This window comes from Thalia democratica, chromosome 4, assembly GCF_965202585.1.
Source record: "Thalia democratica chromosome 4, ktThaDemo2.hap1.1, whole genome shotgun sequence".
Taxonomy (NCBI): Eukaryota; Metazoa; Chordata; class Thaliacea; order Salpida; family Salpidae; genus Thalia; species Thalia democratica.
The window spans coordinates 44,174,560-44,193,640 of NC_139168.1; the positions used below are offsets into that span (position 1 = coordinate 44,174,560).

A 19,081-nucleotide genomic window follows, 5' to 3' on the forward strand; every position below is an offset into this window, starting at 1 on the left:
AAACAACTTATTGTAGTTTCCCATACAAATTAAACCGAACTTAAGAAAAATGGTTAAAAAAAATTCTAAATAAGTTTCACAAGTATTTCTTGTAACTTTCTGCAAACAATTTTTGACAAAAGCTATGAAGAATTTTTAATAGTTTTTAAACCATCAAAGGTAAAAACTGGTTGGATTTAAACTTACATAACTTTTTAAATACTTAAAGCTGAAAAATAAGAAAACCAATTTTAAACAAAGACATCAAGTTTTGTTTATTTATGTTTAACACTTAGTTTAATTTTTTTTCAGCAAAATTAATTGATTATAGTCAATGGCCGCTTGAACCTCGTTTTCAGACCATTGTGAAATAGCCGCATTGGGATTTTTTTTATTTAAAGGAAATAGCATTTAAGAAGTTATTCTTTGCATTTTGTAAGTAAGTAAAGCTAAAATAAATTTATTTTTTGTTCAATGTGATGTCTCTTTTTTTTTCGATTATAATTCAAATTTTTATTCTAAAATATCCAAACGGGAAACTTTTAACTTATCAACATATTTTAAGCCTATTACCCAGGAGGGATGTTTATAAGTCATCAACAATTATAAAAAAGAGCCAAGCTTTTACAAGAAAATACTAAAAAACTATTAAGTTTAAATCAGGCGATGAGGTAGTGTCCAAATATATTTAAAATCACATTTGCAAAAATTTTGAATTATTTTTCAGTTCTGTTATCGTTCTATATCTTTACTGAAATATTACAGGCTAATCAAAAATTTATTCGTACTTTCAAATATCGAAACGGAAGTGTTGTTAATTTAGAAATATGTTTTATACCTGACGCTTTGCTCTAAGATCATAGGTGATTTCCAAGATTTCGCGACTCCAGTCACACTCCACAAAATAAAACGACTTTTTTTTGGCAGTAGACTATTCTCATTGAGTCATCAATGACTACAAAATCGTAAACTTTGTTAACAATTCGTCATTTAGATTGCTAACAGCAATTTCTGATGAAAACATTTTCTTATTAGAGTAAACAATCTTTTGTTCTACCGTGTCAACTTTCAATTCTCTAAGAAAAACTTTTGCCTTTTTGAGTATTGCGTTCTTTGGTCTGGTGAGAGGTACCTCGTTTGGTATAAAAACAGTTGAAGATCATTTTTAATACTGGTTTTTTTGAAGTAATATTCACATTCATGTCTTCAGTAAAGTCTTGCAGACCTCATATATTCCTCCTTACCTTTTAATTGAATATAAGAAACGATAAAGATAAAAAAAACTAGTTATGGTTTATAAATAATATTTGTTAAAATAAATGCCATTTAGCTTAAATATTAATACTAAAATTAAAACCCTTATTTATTTTAGTCATAAAAAAAGTAAATATGTAATTAATACTGTAATTTTTTTTATTTAATCAAGTTAGACATAAATATTTTTATTTATTAGTCGTATAATAAAAAATCAACTTATCTTTTGTAAAGAGGTTGTTGGCTTCCGATACATGTAAACTTAAGAAGCTTAAATGGAAGCTTAAGAAACTAGAGTCATCATACAAAATTATTCCTAACATAATAGGTATCAGTGTAACATTTTTTTAAATGAATAGAAACTTTTAATCATCAGTCCGATACAGTTTAAATTTTGTTAACTCTATGTCAAATACTGGGGATAAGTTTATATGTGAAAAACTCAATAACATATTCAGTTAGACAGGATAAAAATGTTATCTGTGTTAGTTTTGGATCAATATGGTTATAAATATCAGTATGATTTAATATAAAAAGCAGTAAAAATATTTTAGTTGGATTAATCTATTGTCATATTTGAATCTTAATTCCTGAAAAATAACTCTGGAGAGACATTAATAGATTATTTATGTTTTGCTTAAGACCAGAAAAAGTTATTTATTCCTATTTACTTTTACCAGCTATATCACGTAAATTTCTCTTTTATATAAACTTAACAATTGAAACTTAATTAAAAATAGCTTAAAAAAAAAAAAAATTCAAGACTTTACCAAAAATATTAACGAGGGTGAACTTGGCTTTTTTGTAATTTTATTTTTTAGCCAAACTTTAAAACCAACTATTTTCAAATTCTTTAATGCTAACTTGGAACTTTTTTTTATTCTAAAGAACGTGCTTTTACTTAGCTTTTTACAATAACTTTCATCGAATTGGGGTATTAGTTTTGTAGTGGGGCCCCTTTAAAAATTTAATGTTTTTTAGTATTTTTTTACTTTACGTTGTTTTTCTTCAAATTTTTTTTTTCTATTATTAACATACTTATTAAATTGATTTTTAAAAAGTTATTAATTTTTTTTCAAAATCGTATAAAAATTTTTTTTTTATAACATGGGCTTAAATAAATTTTTCAGAAAAGTTCCAAATACGCACAGTTTTGGTTCTTTTTTTACATGGTTTTATAGCAAAAGTAAATTATTTTCAAATTAATTTTTATTCTTAACAGAATTATATAACTAAGTTTTATAACGTTATTAAATTTTTTCAAGCTTATCATTATTTTTCAAATATATGACCTATACAAGTTTTACCTGATTTTTTTGTTTACGTAATTTAAGGGACTTTTTGATCAAATACTAAGAGTTTAGGTAAAACTTTAATGGGTCATATAAAAATAAGTTGGGAAAGAATTAAATAACGTTATAAAGTTTGATTATATAAGTCTGTTTAAAATAAAATTATTTAAAAAATAATTTACTTTTGCTGTAAAACCATGTAAAAAAACTAAAACCGTGCAAATTTGGAATTTTTCTGAAAAATTTATTAAAGCATATGATATAATTTTTTTTTTTTTTTAAATTAATAACGTTTTTAAACTTAATTTAATAAGTATGTAATAAATAAATAAATTCGAAAAAAAAAACTTTTTTTGGCGAAAAACAATGTAAAGTAAAAAATGCTAGAAAACATTAAATTTTTAAAGGAGCCCCACTACAAAATTATAACCTAAATTCGATAAAAATTATTGTGAAAAGCTGAGCAAAAGAACGTTCTTTAGAATAAAAAAAAAGTTTCAAATTAGCATTAAAGAAATTGAAAACAATTGGTTTTAAAGTTTGGTTAAAAAATAAAATTACAAAAAAAAGCCATTCACGCTTGTAAAATATTACCAAAAAACTTTCAACAAATTCTTCACAAACATGAAACGAATAAAGTTGTTTAAACTTAAATATTGGTACAAACTTTAATAACTCAGTAGGATTTTTTTATCATGTAGAATGGTTATGTACTCTATCTAATTATTTTTCAGTACTAGAAAGCGTATGGTAAAATATCACGTTTGTGTTTATACATAAAGATATCTAGCTTACCTTTAACTAATTTTTCAACAATTAATTCGTACATTTATTTCATATCTTTTGTAATAAATAGATTTAAGAGCTTTATTAACAAGTAGATAGACTTTATACACTACGATTAAGTATGGATACAAACACCATGCAAAAATACATATATCTTTAATTTAAAATGTATTTAAAAAAAAGTATTCATTGATAACTTCATTTTTTGTTTGTACATGTTCTTATCATTTAAGATTATTTTCTAATATAATACAAAAATATCATATACTTACATCTACAAATAATATATACTTGTTTAACTTTTAAGAATTGTTTTACTTATCTTTAAATTAATTTTTTTCCAAAAATATTTTGCTGAATGAAAAGCATGCATTTTATTTTTTCAAAATTTAACTTAAGCTTGTTTACAATAAACCAGTCTGAAATTTATTTAAATTCCAAATTGAAGTTGACATTGTCTTCTACATATTGTTTTGTTGAGATTTCGTGTAAAGCAATGTTTTGAAAAAATTAAAATCTATACACTGGTTTTATTACGTAAAAGATTGATATGTATCACAAATTTTAAAGGTCCTAAGACTGAGCCTTTTGAGACTTCAACATCAGTGTTTTCATAAGTTGAAGCTAATCCTAGAAAATTCATAAATTTTTTCCTTTAAATTAGATACAACCTGAACAACAAATTTATTTTGTCTCTATACAGCAATCTCATTAGCTTAAAAGCTTTTTTTATCCACACTACCAATACTTTACTTAGTTAAAATTACTTTAATGCTGCACGTACTGATTCACCTTTATCAAATGAAGTTAAACACCTTCATAATCAGACAAAGCTAATGGGGTAGTTTAGCCTTCTCTCAAACCTTAATGTCTAAGATATTTTATTTAGTAAATCGTTTACATAAACGAGTGTAAACAACTTTTTCTATAGCTTGTTTGAACAAAATAACAATTCCGTCTTAAGTAGTGATGTACCGGACCCGGACTTTTTTTTCAAATTAGAATCCGGCCGGAACCGAATTTTTTTTTCATATCAAGATCCGGCCGGATCCGGATATCAGACAAAAATGGCAATATCCAGCCGGATCCGGATAGTGAGTCAGGTACATCGCTAGTTTTCACATAAAAAGTAGAGCTTACATTTGTAGTTTCAAAATTTCATTTCTAAAAAAGCTAAAAAAAACTATGAATAACTTTAAATTTAGTATAAGGAAAATTGATAGAAAGATAAAGTACATCACAGAAACAATATCTGGTAGCTAAGATTAAAATCTATTAAATAAGATCAACTTGTAAAATCAAGGAGGACCCCCCCCCCCCCCCTATAGCATTACCAATCTAAAATCAAGTTCTTGAAAAAAATTAGCTAGAAAACCACAAAATATTGAAAACTGGATCAGCTTAAACTCATTCAAAATTTAAAATAAAACTAGCCTGAGTTTTTTAAAAAAATCTTAAAACTAGCCTAACAATTTGGTAGTAAAGATTTTATTTTACAACATAGGTAAAGAGTTGCATTTCTGAAATGTTTTTTTCATAGTTTACCTGAAACAAATGTAAATTAGTCACGTGTTCAAAATGAGCCAATCAAGGTAGGTTTTTAATTTACAAAGGGTTTGTTTTTGAAAAATACTTTTCTGTATGCTCTTTTTTACTAACTAGATCCAAATCGACCAGATCTCTGTTAGGATTCGGCCGGACCCGGACTTTTTTTTTTCAAATTAGAATCCGGCCGGAACCAAATTCGGACTTTATTTTCAAATTAGGATCCGGACTTTTTTTTCAAATTAGAACCCGGCCGGAACCGGACTTTTTTTCATATTAAGATCCGGCCGGATCCGGATATCAGACAAAAATGGCAATATCCGGCCGGATCCGGATAGTGAGTCCGGTATATCACTAGTCTTAAGTTACTTGGTAATGTCACTTTTGCTAAATTTAGGCTATTTTGATATACTAATTAATTACTTACTTTATGTAGAACAAAGTTAGCTTGAATAAAGTAGCTTCTTTTAAGATAATATATAACTAAAAGTTTTGTTTTAAACAGCAATAAAACTTTAAAAAGTGCAGGAAATTATCTAGTTTACTAATAGATTATTATTTTATGTTACTTAACTATTGTATAAATACGAATTTTGCGCCAAATAAACATTACTCTGAGGAAGAATTAGTGCACTAATTCCGAAATACATTTAAAGTAGTGTGTGTTTTATATATAACTTTTATTAGATCTAACAATTGAAATTATTTTTTACTCTCTCTGATAAAAAGTTAATTAAGATTAGTTTAAAAGTATGATATATTTAAAAAAATGTTAGACTTGAGGTAAAACATATAGTCTTTATTAAGTAATAATTTTTTTTTTTCAAATAATAAACAAATCTTATTATCTTTAAGTTAGTGTTTCTTGGAATCAATATAACATGACGGTAAGTCTTTTGATGGGTAACTTCAATGCATAAATTTTCAAAAGGTTAGTTATAGTCGGTATTTTATAACAAAAATTTTTCAAGTTAGTGGCAAGGAAGCCTTTTACCTTACGAGCTCTGAACTTCAAACTAAAAAAAAAGCTACAGCTGAAGTCATTCCATTTGTTTTGAAATTTTTTAAAATACTTTTGCTCAAATAAATTTAAATATCACTCAAATTAGAACCAAAGTTGAAAAAAAAGTTTAAAGATTAATATCAGATTTCAAGAATTTTTTATAATTTTGATACGATATTAGATAAGAAAAGTTTAGTTTATTAAGTTAAATTGACAACATAGTCTGAAAGAATCAAAATTTCAAGCTAATCGTTTGTTAATAAAGATCCTAGCAAAACAAGTTTCATAGTAACATTATAAAAACAATATGAACAATTTTCTTTATTGAACCGACATATGTTTTGCGATTTAACACACTTCCATAAAGTTCTGTAATAAATAATAAGTACTGTAAGAAAAGAAAATTAGATAAAGTAGATGAGTATGTGTATTTACTAAAATAAGCATAGTTACAAAAGATTAGAAGTTACTAGTTGTACAATAAGTACACAATAAACAATATACATAACGTGTTTTGTAGTACTTTAACTTATATTTATTTATTAAATTTATAAATTGATAATTAATACTTATTGATTTACTCCTTTTTTTCTAAATTTTTAACAGTCGGTTTATATATTGTGTATAATATTAACTACTAATCTATTGTAATTATGCTTATTTTTAGTAAATATTGTACTAATTTACTTTACCTTCTATTTTGCAGTACTTATTATTTTTTACAGAACTCCGTGGAAGTGTGCTAACTCGTTTGACGCACAGAAACATGTGTCAGTTCAATAAAGAAAAATACTCAGCAGTTTTTTTAATTATTTTAGTTTAATATTTTTCTTTAGTCTTATATTTCAAAAATTTCAGAAACAAAAGTATTTTTTACAATTTTTTGTCTAAGCCTGGTAAACGTGCAAAGTGAAAGTTTAACAATTTTAAAATGAATAAAAACGTTATTTAGTTAACTCAACCAAAATTAACAGCTTAGAGTTTTAATTTGTGGATTTTTATTACAGACGTCAAAGACTGAAGTTTTATTCAAATAAATCTATACAATCCTTTTTTTAATTTAATATAATCCTAAAATGTATTCTTTTTGAGAAGTACTTTAAATCTACAAGCTGTTACAAAAAAAATATAACTAAACTATCAATTAAATCTACCAATAGGGAAACATTTTCTATTTTAATTAGTCTGACCAATGAATTTATTGCATACAAGTATAATTAGTTGAACTAGAATCAACTACTGTATACAAGATCTCTCTAAAAGACCGGGGTATTTTATACACAATCTTTCAAACATAACTCTTTTTTTCTCCATTTCTAAATATTCTAGCTCCATATTTCTGAAAAACTTGATAAAATTAACATTTTAAAAGTTTCTAAATCATCAATATTCTATCCACAGTTTAATTTGCTTAAATTGAAACTAGAGACCAAAAATTTAAATACTTTCAAATTTTTCTTTAAATTAAGTGTTCTTTAATAGCTTAACACATATTTAATAATTTTAAGTATAAACATCAGGAATAATAATAACTTTTTTAAATTACTAAAATGTTTTTTGAATTCATCTAAGGTTTATAAAACTACTATAAGCTTTATATTTAGTTGGTTAAAGTACAAAAAATTACTGTTTCATCAACCAACTTATTTATCCATAATCTTTTAATTAAAACTTTTATTACATTTTTTCAAAAACATTGTGTTATTATATATTAGGTATATAAGAATAATAAAATGAAGTACGATGTAAATTTAAATCCACATAATACTTTTGATGTGAAAAGATTTTTTTTTAATGTGTCAACTTTAAAAAACAGGGTCTTGATTATGTAAGTAATAAGTCACAAAGCTGATTACATGTCATAACTAGTTTGTTAGTTTAAACATTATTTTATAAACTATAATATTTTGATGCAGTAATGAAACACGTTGCAAAACTTCCCAACTAACTTTATGTATCTACATAAAAATCATGTACAATACAAATGCAATTCCAAATAACGTAGAAAATATCAACAACTTAAAAAGCACATATATACAAAACTGTCAATGAAATCAAATCTATATAAGTGTTGACTAGCTTACGTATCAATTAAACCGACTAGAAATTTTATTTTTTTAAAAACTTAGAGTTATAAGTATATTTTAATTATCATAAAAAAAATCAATATAAAAACTAAAGATACAGTATCAATGTTTATTTCAACGAACTAAATCAATAATTAAACATAAATATTTTATGATTGTTTTTAATAAACAATATTTTATCTCAGCATAACTTTCAAACAAGTTTAATCTTCAAAAAATTTCGACTTTACACATTTATATAAATAAGTATTAATGAAAAAATTTAATTGCATAACAATTTAACGTAATTTAAAAATGTTAACTTATTTTTATAAGGTCTTCAAAAACTCATATAAAACAGTTTTACAAATTCCGAATATCTAATAAAAATTATTATTCTAAATATTTTTTTAAAGCTTGTTAAACTACCTTACTTTAAAAAGCTTTTCAACTACCTTGCAAGTTAAACAGTGAACACACTTAAAGCCATCAAAAAATTTTAACCTCTGAAAACCGAAAAATATAAAACAATACAATTAACAAAAAGTTTAGGTAAACAGAAGCCTATAACATGGTTTCCAAAGGTTTTTTGAAAAAAAAATTCAGGTTTTCTAAATTTCTTCCAGGATTTTGAAAGTACAAGTTTTTGTTCATTTTTAGTGTTAAGTTAAATTCAAGGTAAAGAACTGTCTTAAATAGTATAAAAGTATATAGAAGTCACTGTAATGCCCTTAAAAAGTGTTTTATAACAAATAAAACTTTTAATTATAATAAAAAAATTTTGTATGTAATAGATTTTCGTATCTAATAAAGATTTCATTCCTTTTCATGTAAAAGTTTTTTTAAATTCCAGATTTTTCAATGCTTTTTGTTCGAAATTCCAGGTTTTAATTAAAATATTTCTTAAATTCAAGGTTTTTCCAGGATTCCAGGTGATTTGGCAACCCTGCTATAAGGATTATACAATAAATGTTGCTTCATACAACATCGCAGCTGCCTCAAACTTATTAACATTTATTAGGTATTTTTTAAAAGCCAAAACTTTGAAACCCAACTTAATCAGGAACTCAAATTAATATTTAAATATGAATAATGAAGCATCTAAAAGTCAGTATTTTAAAACAAGAAATACAACAATCAAAATAAAATAATAACTTTAATTTCCTAATACTTAACTGTGACTTTATAAAACAACAAACTAATTTAAATAGAAAAAGAGAAAAATAAATTAAGATAACAAAAATGAAAAAAAAGATCACAGCAATTTGAAAATCAGTCTAAAATAATGATACTATCATCATGTTTAGGTTTCTTATTAGGAATTAAACTCGTTTTAATGGAACGACTTTTAGATAACATACTTATAGTTTTATCTTGTTTATCTAAATTACTACTATTATTTTTATTACTAGTGTAATTTTGAACAGCATCAACATAAGGATACCCTGTAGTGTAGATAATGTCTTGTTCCACAAACTTGCATTTTATTTTGCTATTGTTTTCCGATGCGTTATAATTCGGACTGGCCCTCAAATAGGATATAGTAGTGTAAGGTGTGAAGTGAAAATGTTCCCTGTTGGTTAATGTTAGCTTGTAATTAGAAAAAATCAAAAGATAGTTTGAAAAATCTACAAGTTTAATGCATATTAGTTAAGTTCAAAACGCTTTCAGACAAAAGTCCGTCGTCAGTAAACTTATGATAAAGTTAAGCTTGTAATTAGAATTGTATTTAAAAATTGTTTTAATGTAGTTTAGTAAAAATAATTATTTAACAAATAACTATTTAAAGTTAAAAAGTAAACACAACAGGAATATAAATTAAATATAAAATTTAAAACAGGTTACAAATATTACAAACACATGAACTTAAAAAAAATACTCAATGGTAAACATTGTTACCTTATCTTATTTTGGATTATCATTTCTACTATGACCCTTTTAAGTTCAGTTTGACTTTTGAGTTTGGACAACTCATTAGTTTTTTTCTTTTTCATATTAATTAGTATCTTTAAAAGCTGTTTCGGAGTGAGACCTCTGCTGTTTTCAATACTTTCGTCAAAATTACTTTGCAGCACATTTATAATTTCCTTGCTTATCAATGTTATATCTTCTGTTCTTACACCTTTAACATTAATAATAAACTATCAGAGATAATGCTTTACGTGAAGTCAAAAGTCAGCAATATTCTATAAGTCGCCGGCCAATTTTTATAAAAACAATCGTCCACAGGCCGCAGTTGTTTAAAACAATTTCAGTAATAAAAAAAACTGTTAATTAGCTTGTTAATAATTTTTCACTCTGTAAAGATGTTCATATTTATGGGCAGTGAAATGCAATTAGTCAAAAAAAGTACATAAACGATTTAGAAAAACAGTATCTACAAATAAATCTTAAAAAAATTCAATTAAATTGCTCCAAAATTAACATTAGTTTTTAGATTTGAATTAAAGTTTTGCTCAAGCTCGTTAACTTTAAATTAGTTTTAATAATTGCAAACTAACTAGTACCACAGAAACATATGTCACACATCATATCACAAGTAAAGTTTTCGTTTCCAAAATGTTTGATCAAGTAGCATCTTCTGCATCTATTATAAATATTCCACTTGTGTTTGTTATATAAATGAAATCGTCATTTAACTCAGTAATTTTATTTTTAGTATTCACATTACACATTTTTACCTAAATTTATTGAACTGGCCATCAAAATTCAGCATAAAAATATTTGAAGATTATCGAGATACATTAAAAGTTATGTTTTTGATTTTTTATGTGAAGGGCATAGGGGAAAGGTCCAACTTGATTTTTACAAGTTGATCTTATTTTATAGAGTTTTATCTGAGCTATCAGACATTTTTTACCGCTTAAAAAAACTCAAAGCATTTTTGAGATATAAGCGATCAAAGTCGGTGACCTCAATAGGTTCCTAATGGAAGGCGCAAACCAAAAACGAGAAAAAAGACTATTTCATTAAAAATCTATCTTCTCCTTTATTTTTTAATCAATCTTCTTCAAATTTATACAGAAAGTCCATTATCAAATTCAAAAAAGATTGATTGCAATAATTTTTAGTCATTTTGAAAAATAAAATTTCTATTTTAATAAAACCAACTTTTTTTTTTGTCTAAAATTTTATTTTTTTTAGTATTTTTTAAATCGCAACATTCAAATTCTTTTAAACTATAAAAGGAACATTTTCTGAAAATTTGAGGTCTCTAGCTCAAAAAATATAGAAGATAGATTTTCAGTGATTTTTTAAATTTCCCAGAAAAATGACCCCAAAAAATTTGCCATCCATACGCTTTTATCAGAAACTTTTTACAAATAAAACAATATCACAAAAGTTAAATAATATCTTATAATTCTATAAAAACTGGCTGGTAGTTTGTACTTAAAGCTTTCGTATAAGAGTCAATGCTATTATTAGTAAAAAAATGTTGGACCCCTCCTATTCCCTTAATCCTACTCTTACTAAAACCTATACTTTTTAACTTACATGCGTACAAACACAGTACTATTACAATCTAACAGCCTATGTAAATTAGCTTGATCAAATTTATGCTAATACTATATATCAATTAGATAAATGATAACTTTTACAGTTATGTACTTTTTAAAATTTTAAGTTAACATAAAAAAGTAAGTTTTAAACTTAATTATTTTTCAATAAAACTAACGTATCTTTATTATGACAATATTTGACAATGTCAATCAGATTTTCAGCACCTTTCAACTCACGCATGACCATGCAGCTCACGCGAAATATGTCGTTGATGTTGTAATACAACCTGCAAAGTGCCGGTTTACCATCCCTACCCGCTCTTCCTGATTCCTGAAAAACTTAGTAAAAACATGCAACAAACAATTTTAATGATCTTAATTATAATTTGATATAAAACACAGCAAATCTCTACTTATTGTTGTTTTTTTAGCTATTCACAATAATGACGACAAAAAGTTCCGTTAAACAGGGTTGCCACTTGTTTTTTCCAATTTTTTTCCAGGTTTTCCAAATTTCTTCCAGGTTTTTAGAAGTAACATTTTTGGGTGTATTTTTATTTTAAAGTAAAGTATAAGGTAAGAAACTGTGTTAAATAGTATAAAAACATTGAAAAGATGATGTAAAGCTACTTTAAATAAGTTTTTTATTAAAAAAATTTATGATGATGACAATTTTTTTTTATATATAATAGATTTTTTGAGTCAAATCGAAATTTTACTACTGAACATGTGAAAATTGTTTAAATTCCAGGTTTTTCTAGGTTTTTTTAGTGATTTTTGTTCAAAATTTTAGATTTTTACAAGTTATTTTTACCTAAATTGTCGAATTCCAGGTTTTTTAAGATTTCCAGGTAAAGTGGCAACCCTGGTTAAATTACTAAACATTTTTAATCTTAAACGTATTTTTGATACATTCTTTATTGGTTTGTTCGTAACATAATTAATTACAAACTTGATATTGGTTCTTATTTTGGTATCAAAAAAAGAATTCAAATTAATAACTAATTGCTTAAACAGAGAATTCTGGTAAAAATTTAAATAAATAAATCAAATTAAGTATTAGCAATTTTAAAAATTTTCTGCACATTTCAAAAGCTTATAGAGCATTTAAGACTACTATTTATTTTTTTACCAGCGAATTAGATGTTTAAACATACTAACTGTAAAACATTTTTTATTTGACAAACAGATTAAAAACAAACTTTAAATTTTTGAACAAGCATTTCACAAAAATCATAACTCAAAAATATTAATGTAATATATTACCTAACATTATACGTTTGAATTTGAATAGAGCAGTTTAGACTTGCTGCAAAAGTGTTGGAGATAAATCCGTAACTGGTTACTTTTATATTAGTTTTAGTGAATTCAAGTAGAAAATCAAAAATGTATGTGTTTAATTTATAAATTATAAAAAAATCATAGAAAATAGCGCTAAGTAGACAAAAGTTGTAACAACACTATTTATACAGAACTTCTTAAAAGTAAGCATAATAAAAACCTTTCGCAACTCATTGAAGTTCATTAGTTGAGCAGGCAAAAACATTTAACAATTTTTTTGTTTAACAATAGTTAATTTTTAATAAAAATTATTCTATAAATACAAAACTATGCTTAAAAACAACTAAAAACCTGATAATAGTTTTCAAGACTCTTGCTCATAGAATGATGAATAACGAATCTGCAATTGGGTTTGTCAATGCCCATACCAAAAGCCACCGTTGCTACTAGAACCTATAAAGCTTGTTTGGTCAGTGTTACTGGCAACAAATAATTTATCTTATCTAAAGCATAAGAAATTTTATTAACCAATTTTTAATAATAAATATAAATGGTATTTTTTTACAAGATTGAAGCAGAGTATTTAAAAACTTGCAAAGTTCAAACAACTACATTTTTTTGTATTAATTGTTTTTTATTATTTTAAATTCAGTGCTGAAATTCATGGAACAACAACTAAAATTTAAACAACTTTCTAAACAAGAAACAACAACTAAAAAGGAAAATAAAATATTCACAACATAGCTACATATTATCAGTGAAAAAAATAATTTCTTTGTATAATTGTACGATGATAGTAAACACACTTACTTGTAAATTTTCACTTTTCCAATTATTTAACAAATACTTTCTTTCCATTAGTGATATGTCGGCATGGTAAGCACCACATTTAACTTTTCTTGACAGCAACTCTTTGGTAACTTGCTCGCAGTCTTTTTTGGAAAAGCAGTATATTAGACCTGCGAGTGTTAAGCATACTTTGGTAATCAGGAAAAACAATTTTTTAAATAATAGCATACAAGAAAATTAGCATAAACTAAATAAATGCCATAGGTTGGGACTAAAGTTGTTTTAATTTGGTATTGTTTTGTGGACTTTTATATGTTTTTCTAACATATACTCTCTAGAGCTAAACAAGTCCTAATGTAGTATTTAGGGATGAAATTTTGCGAGTTCAGTATGTTCCGCAAGGAAGACTTTTGTACACTTAAGAAAGAATTACTTACTTGTTTAGAGTTGTGGTTAAAAAAATTACTCTTTTTTTAATATGAACGTTTATAAACTTTAAATGATTTTTTTTGCTCAAAATAAGTATAAAGCTTTAATTAATTTTCAAAAAATCCTGAAAATTAATGACAAAAAAACTGCTATTTAAATTCCGTCTGTATACAAAACTGAATTATCTCCAAATTTAGAAGAAATATTTTCATCTTACTAAGAGTTATTTATAGTTTTCTCTTTAAAACTTTGTATAAGAAATAATGCTTATTTTGGTAAAACATACTTTGACTACCCCTATGATGTAAAAAATTCACTAAAGCTACTTGAATATTTAGTTACCACTTATAAAATACTATACTTAATATAGTAATTCTAAAATAAAAAGATATTTTTAGTGTAATTTGGTTATTGAAGTAATAGTTTAGTACTTTACTAAAAAACACAAAACTTTTATTCAAAACTTATTTTGAATATATATAGTACTCTTTATGTAAGAATTTGCTTGATAAATTTAAGTGTACAATATTTTTCTAGTAGTTTAACTTTAGTTTTTTCTAATATTCACGATACAGCAAGTACTTACCAGACTGGCTTTTGAAATTATTCAGACAAGTTTCTGCTATCTCATTATACAGATGTGTGCTATCCTCAGATTTCTCTTTAACTTCATAGAACAAATTGCTTCTATTCAATTTAGAATGAAACACGAGCGCTTGTGGTATTTGCAACATTGTTAAAATGTCTTCAGTCACCTTTTTGTACAAATAAATTTTACTTTTAGAAGAAAATGTTTAAACTAACTCGATAATTTTACAATTTACAACAAAAAATTTCCTCTTAAAACAACTTATTACGCTCTTCCAAAACAATATATTAATGTTAGCAATCAATTAATCTATTTCTTAAATTTCGTTTAACTTATTATAAAACCCACTTTTTTTTGTAACAAAAAAAACGGACTACTGTTGAAACATAAATTATTTAAAACAGTGATGTATAAAATATACTGTATAAATAGATACGTAAGTTGAAAGAATTGATAACGTCGAAGCAGAAAAACTCGTAGAAACTATTGTAAAGCAAATGTAATAATTTTACGAATGGGATAGTTGCAGCTACCTAAAAATATCACTTACTTTCAAAGTAGAGGTTGCGGTAAGCCCAATAATTGGAGTTTTAGGAAACTGGGTCTTTAGTATGTTGAGTCCTTTATAGTCTAAAAAAAGTTTAACTGTTTTAAACAGATAGATCTGACTTGGTTTATTAAAAAAACTACTTAGAGTAAAAATAGAAAATGTTTCAAAAAATCCAGTTTATTACTGGTGAGTAAACAACTTTAAAAAAAATACATTAAAAACAAAAATTTAGTTCTATTATTTTTAAGTGAAAATTAAGAATATACTTGAGTTTATCAAACAAAAACTATATTTGTAAACTTTAATTACCAAATAAAAAGTTTAAGGTAAATAACTTTAAGATGTGTGTCAAGTAGTAGACTTGAAAAAGTTTGGTTAATATTGATTTTTCATGCTGCATTGTAGGCTACAATTGTTTAACTAATTTAGATCTTATATTATTATAAAACGCTTACTTTTTGGCTTGGACAACCCTTCTAACTAAAATAAGTACAAAATACTAAGGGCATAGGGGAGTGTATCACTCTGTTAAAAAATAGTCTTAATTTTAACGTTAAAACTAAACTTAATTATACTATTAATAACAAATATACATCGACTTTTATTTCTGCAAATAGTCGTAAAACTAACTACTTGCAGATAATATATAGGTTTCAATTTGTATATCTAAGTATAATTCTAATTGCTTTAAAAAAAATTTGTTGCACACAATATTAGCATAAACAATTTTATTCGATTAATAGAATTTTTCATTAGTTTTCTTCAATAAGTAATACTTATCGTTATCATAACTTGATAACAAAATACTTTAATATTTTATTTATATTAGTCTTTAGCTTTTTTTATCAGTTTCCATTAGTTTTTTGTTAATTTATTTCTTAATTTCTCAATAATTTCGTTCATAGCATTCTATAGCTTTTTAAAAAGTTTTCTTTAGTTTTCTTGTGTGTTTAAATATAGTTTGTAAACTTAAGCTATGCCTTAATGTCTCCATAAATTTTTACTTTGATTTTCAGAGATTTATTATAACTAAGGATCTCATTATTATTAATATGTAAAAAAATTTTATAAATAAATTATCAAATCAATAAATTTATAAACTTAGCTATCAATTGTTTTTTAACGTTTTTAAAAATTAAAAGTGGTTTTTGAGATATAAGTGATCAAGGTTAAAGAGTTCAATAGGTTCTGTATAGGATGCGTGAACTGAAAAGAAAAATTGATTATTTAACTAAAAATCTTTCTCCTCCAACAGTTTTTGACGATCGTTTTCAAACTTTTTCAGTCAAATCTTTAATAAGTTAGGAACAACTTGTAAGAAGCTGATTTCTCACTGTATTTTTTAATCCAAAGTTAAAAAAAAACTATTTATTGAAATAAAAAATCTTTTAATTTAGTTGCTTAAAATGTTCTTCTTGCAAGTTATTCGTAATATTAAAAATAATATTTCAAAAAAATATATATTAAATTGAATTAATATTGAAGGACAAGATATATATGTTTTTTCCCTTTGTGTGCTATAATTAGGTTTGAAATAATTCTATTGCGTACGTTTGTATTCGAAACTTTTTATAAAACAAGTTGTATCTCAAAAATTAATTGATTTTTTTCTCGTTTTATAAAAAGTTTCTTATTGTGTATACTTAAAGCATTCAAAATAGATTTTTTTTTAATTTCGGACACCCCCTATGCCCTTATTACAAAATAATGTTAACGACTGTTTAAGCACATTTTAAAACATTTTTATTTCATTTGCTGAGCTATTAAGCAAACGTTTTTGTTAATAAAAAACATAGATTTAGGAGAATTTGGTTGAGAACTAAACTAAAACAATAACTTTTGTAAACGAACTGACCTTGTCTAAAGTCATTACCCCATTGGCTAACACAATGTACTTCGTCAATTGCTATTCGAGTCAGCCTCTTCGTTGTATAGCACTTTTGAAGCTAAAATTTAGAATAACTTTAATTAAGTAAAGTAAAGTTGAAGTAATAAAAATACAAAGTTATATTGTAATAAAAAATACTTAATTTTATTTTAAAATGCTCACTTTTGAAAGAAATCTTTTGCTTTTGGAAACTTTTTCTGGGGTAACGTATAAAATCAAATAATCGATCTTAGCATCGATCATCTTTCTATAAACTTCTTTTACTTCCTCCTATATTTAAATAAGAAGTTAAAAAATATGATCTATTAACAGAATACCACTTTTTGTGTTCTAAGAACTGCTATGCACATAAGATTTAAATCGGATAAAATATATCAACAAATGAGTACATACAGAAAACTTTAAACAATGTTAACACTGCAAATTAAAAATAACTATTAACATCTTAATAAAGAAGACGATTTTAGGTTAAAAACAATTGAAAACAACTACAAACTCTTACTTTAGTACTCATATGGTTTAGGCTAAACGCTTCTATATTTTTGCTTAAAAGGTAACTGACTTGATCTTCCATCAAAGATATAAGTGGCGAAATAACTAAGGTGACCCCTTTGAAAAAAAATCAATTTACTTTTTATAATGTATACAATTTGACTTTAATACATTACTTTTTTAAAAGCATTGTGAATACTTAATACAATTTATCTCCGGCAAAATAAAGCTTAGTATAATTTTATACAATTAATGTTAATTTTGTTCACCAAAAAAAATAAAACTTGATGTAAAACAGAGTTTTTTTTTATTTAAAAATTTATTGAACTTAAATAAAAATTAGCTTCGTAAGATGTTGTCAAAATGGAAACTAAATTTTTTAGGGGGGTGGTCATGAGGTCATTATTTGAAAATTAAGCTAGATATTCTGGAGTTGATGATGAAGAGCAAAAAAAAAGTTTTAGGCGTTTTAACTGGTAATTTTTTGAGAAATCTTGTTTTAGGGGACCATAAACTTTTTAATTTCTTTAAAGGGGGCTTTTAGAAAAACAGTTTCGGAAACCCTGGTCTAGATAATACCTAGGCTATCAACTGGCAATCAATCATAACATTTATACTTTATTGGAAAAAACTATATTCTATATTATATTGTTATTAAAAGTTTATAATAGTAAATAAATAAAACTGAGGCTAATACTAATTAAACTCTAGTAACAGAAAAAAGACTACTTATAAAACTTTTACATTCTTGAACCAAAATTTATATCTCCACTTTAAGCTTAAATTATGAACAATCATTATTTTATTAACAATGAAAAAATATTTAATATTCTCAATTCATTATATAAAACCTTTTTGAACTATAGCTGGAAGTTGAAATGTCAAACTTTTTCCACCACCTGTGCTCATGATAAGTATAACATCATGATTACTCATTGTAGCATTTACCACCTCTTTTTGCATTGGTCTGAATTTATCAATAGAAAAAACTCGTTGCAATGTCGACTTCACTTCCTGACTCCATGGGTATTCTACTTTTTTTTTAAGTTAATAACAGACACTTACCAAACATTTTTACCGTATTTTAAAAACTTTTAATGAAAATTTTGTACTGACAAAACTACATATATAAATAAATTATCTCCGTCACAATTAAAAAAAAATTGACCTTTGTTCCATCTATCACGCGCATTATTTTCATCAAAAGTTGTTTTCCCAGCAGCTCTTCTTTTTGATTCGAAATCATAACTGTCATTTAATTTTTTCCTTTGTCGTTGTAAATCATCTTTTCTTTTAGCTAACTTTGTTATTTTGTTTTCAATATTTTCAATCTCCTCGTCATATTGCAGTATTTGGAGCTCCAAAGCTAGATTAAAATTGATTTTTTTGATTATCTTTAAATTTATGGTACATTTACTTCAATTATTAATTTTGGACGACAAATATTGTTCGTTTTACAACCAAGTAAATTTGTTCTTTAAATAACTTAACTGATGTTTTCAAATAAAAACAGTATTACCTTTAAATGTATCTTCATCCATATAGCTTATTTTACACACAAAAAAAAATCTATTGACAATGTTACTATTTATTATTTTTATTTAAACAAAGAAATTTCACAATATTACTCAGTACAAT

General features: G+C 25.1%; 1 protein-coding gene across 2 annotated transcripts; it reads right to left on the bottom strand.

Annotated features, from left to right (window-relative positions):
- Positions 1 to 7,060: 7,060 nt before the first annotated feature.
- On the bottom strand, positions 7,061 to 18,989 carry LOC145833833 (uncharacterized). Of its 2 annotated transcripts, XM_082941034.1 has the most exons (15): positions 18,963 to 18,989; positions 18,612 to 18,809; positions 18,295 to 18,474; positions 17,454 to 17,560; positions 17,114 to 17,221; positions 16,919 to 17,009; positions 15,064 to 15,143; positions 14,511 to 14,679; positions 13,517 to 13,665; positions 13,058 to 13,159; positions 11,602 to 11,756; positions 10,427 to 10,512; positions 9,825 to 10,047; positions 9,370 to 9,498; positions 7,061 to 7,198 (listed from the first exon to the last, which is right to left on the bottom strand). In XM_082941034.1, exons 1-15 carry the CDS (start codon positions 18,982 to 18,984, stop codon positions 7,096 to 7,098), a joined length of 1,902 nt encoding a protein of 633 aa, XP_082797160.1. In that variant the 5' UTR covers positions 18,985 to 18,989; the 3' UTR covers positions 7,061 to 7,095. The 2 variants fall into 2 exon arrangements, with proteins under 2 accessions (XP_082797160.1, XP_082797159.1); XM_082941033.1 differs by lacking the exon at positions 7,061 to 7,198 and having other exon boundaries at positions 8,190 to 9,498.
- Positions 18,990 to 19,081: the final 92 nt, after the last annotated feature.

Excerpts from the sequence above, each read along its gene's own strand:
- LOC145833833 (XM_082941033.1), bottom strand. The coding sequence starts at position 18,984 with ATGGATGAAGATACATTTAAAG. Across the intron at positions 15,144-16,918 it reads GGGTAATGACTTTAGACAAG|ACTATAAAGGACTCAACATA; the intron begins GTCAGTTCGTTT and ends AACTTTTTTTAG. Across the intron at positions 10,048-10,426 it reads CATATGTTTCTGTGGTACTA|GTGTAAGAACAGAAGATATA; the intron begins GTTAGTTTGCAA and ends TTAATGTTAAAG.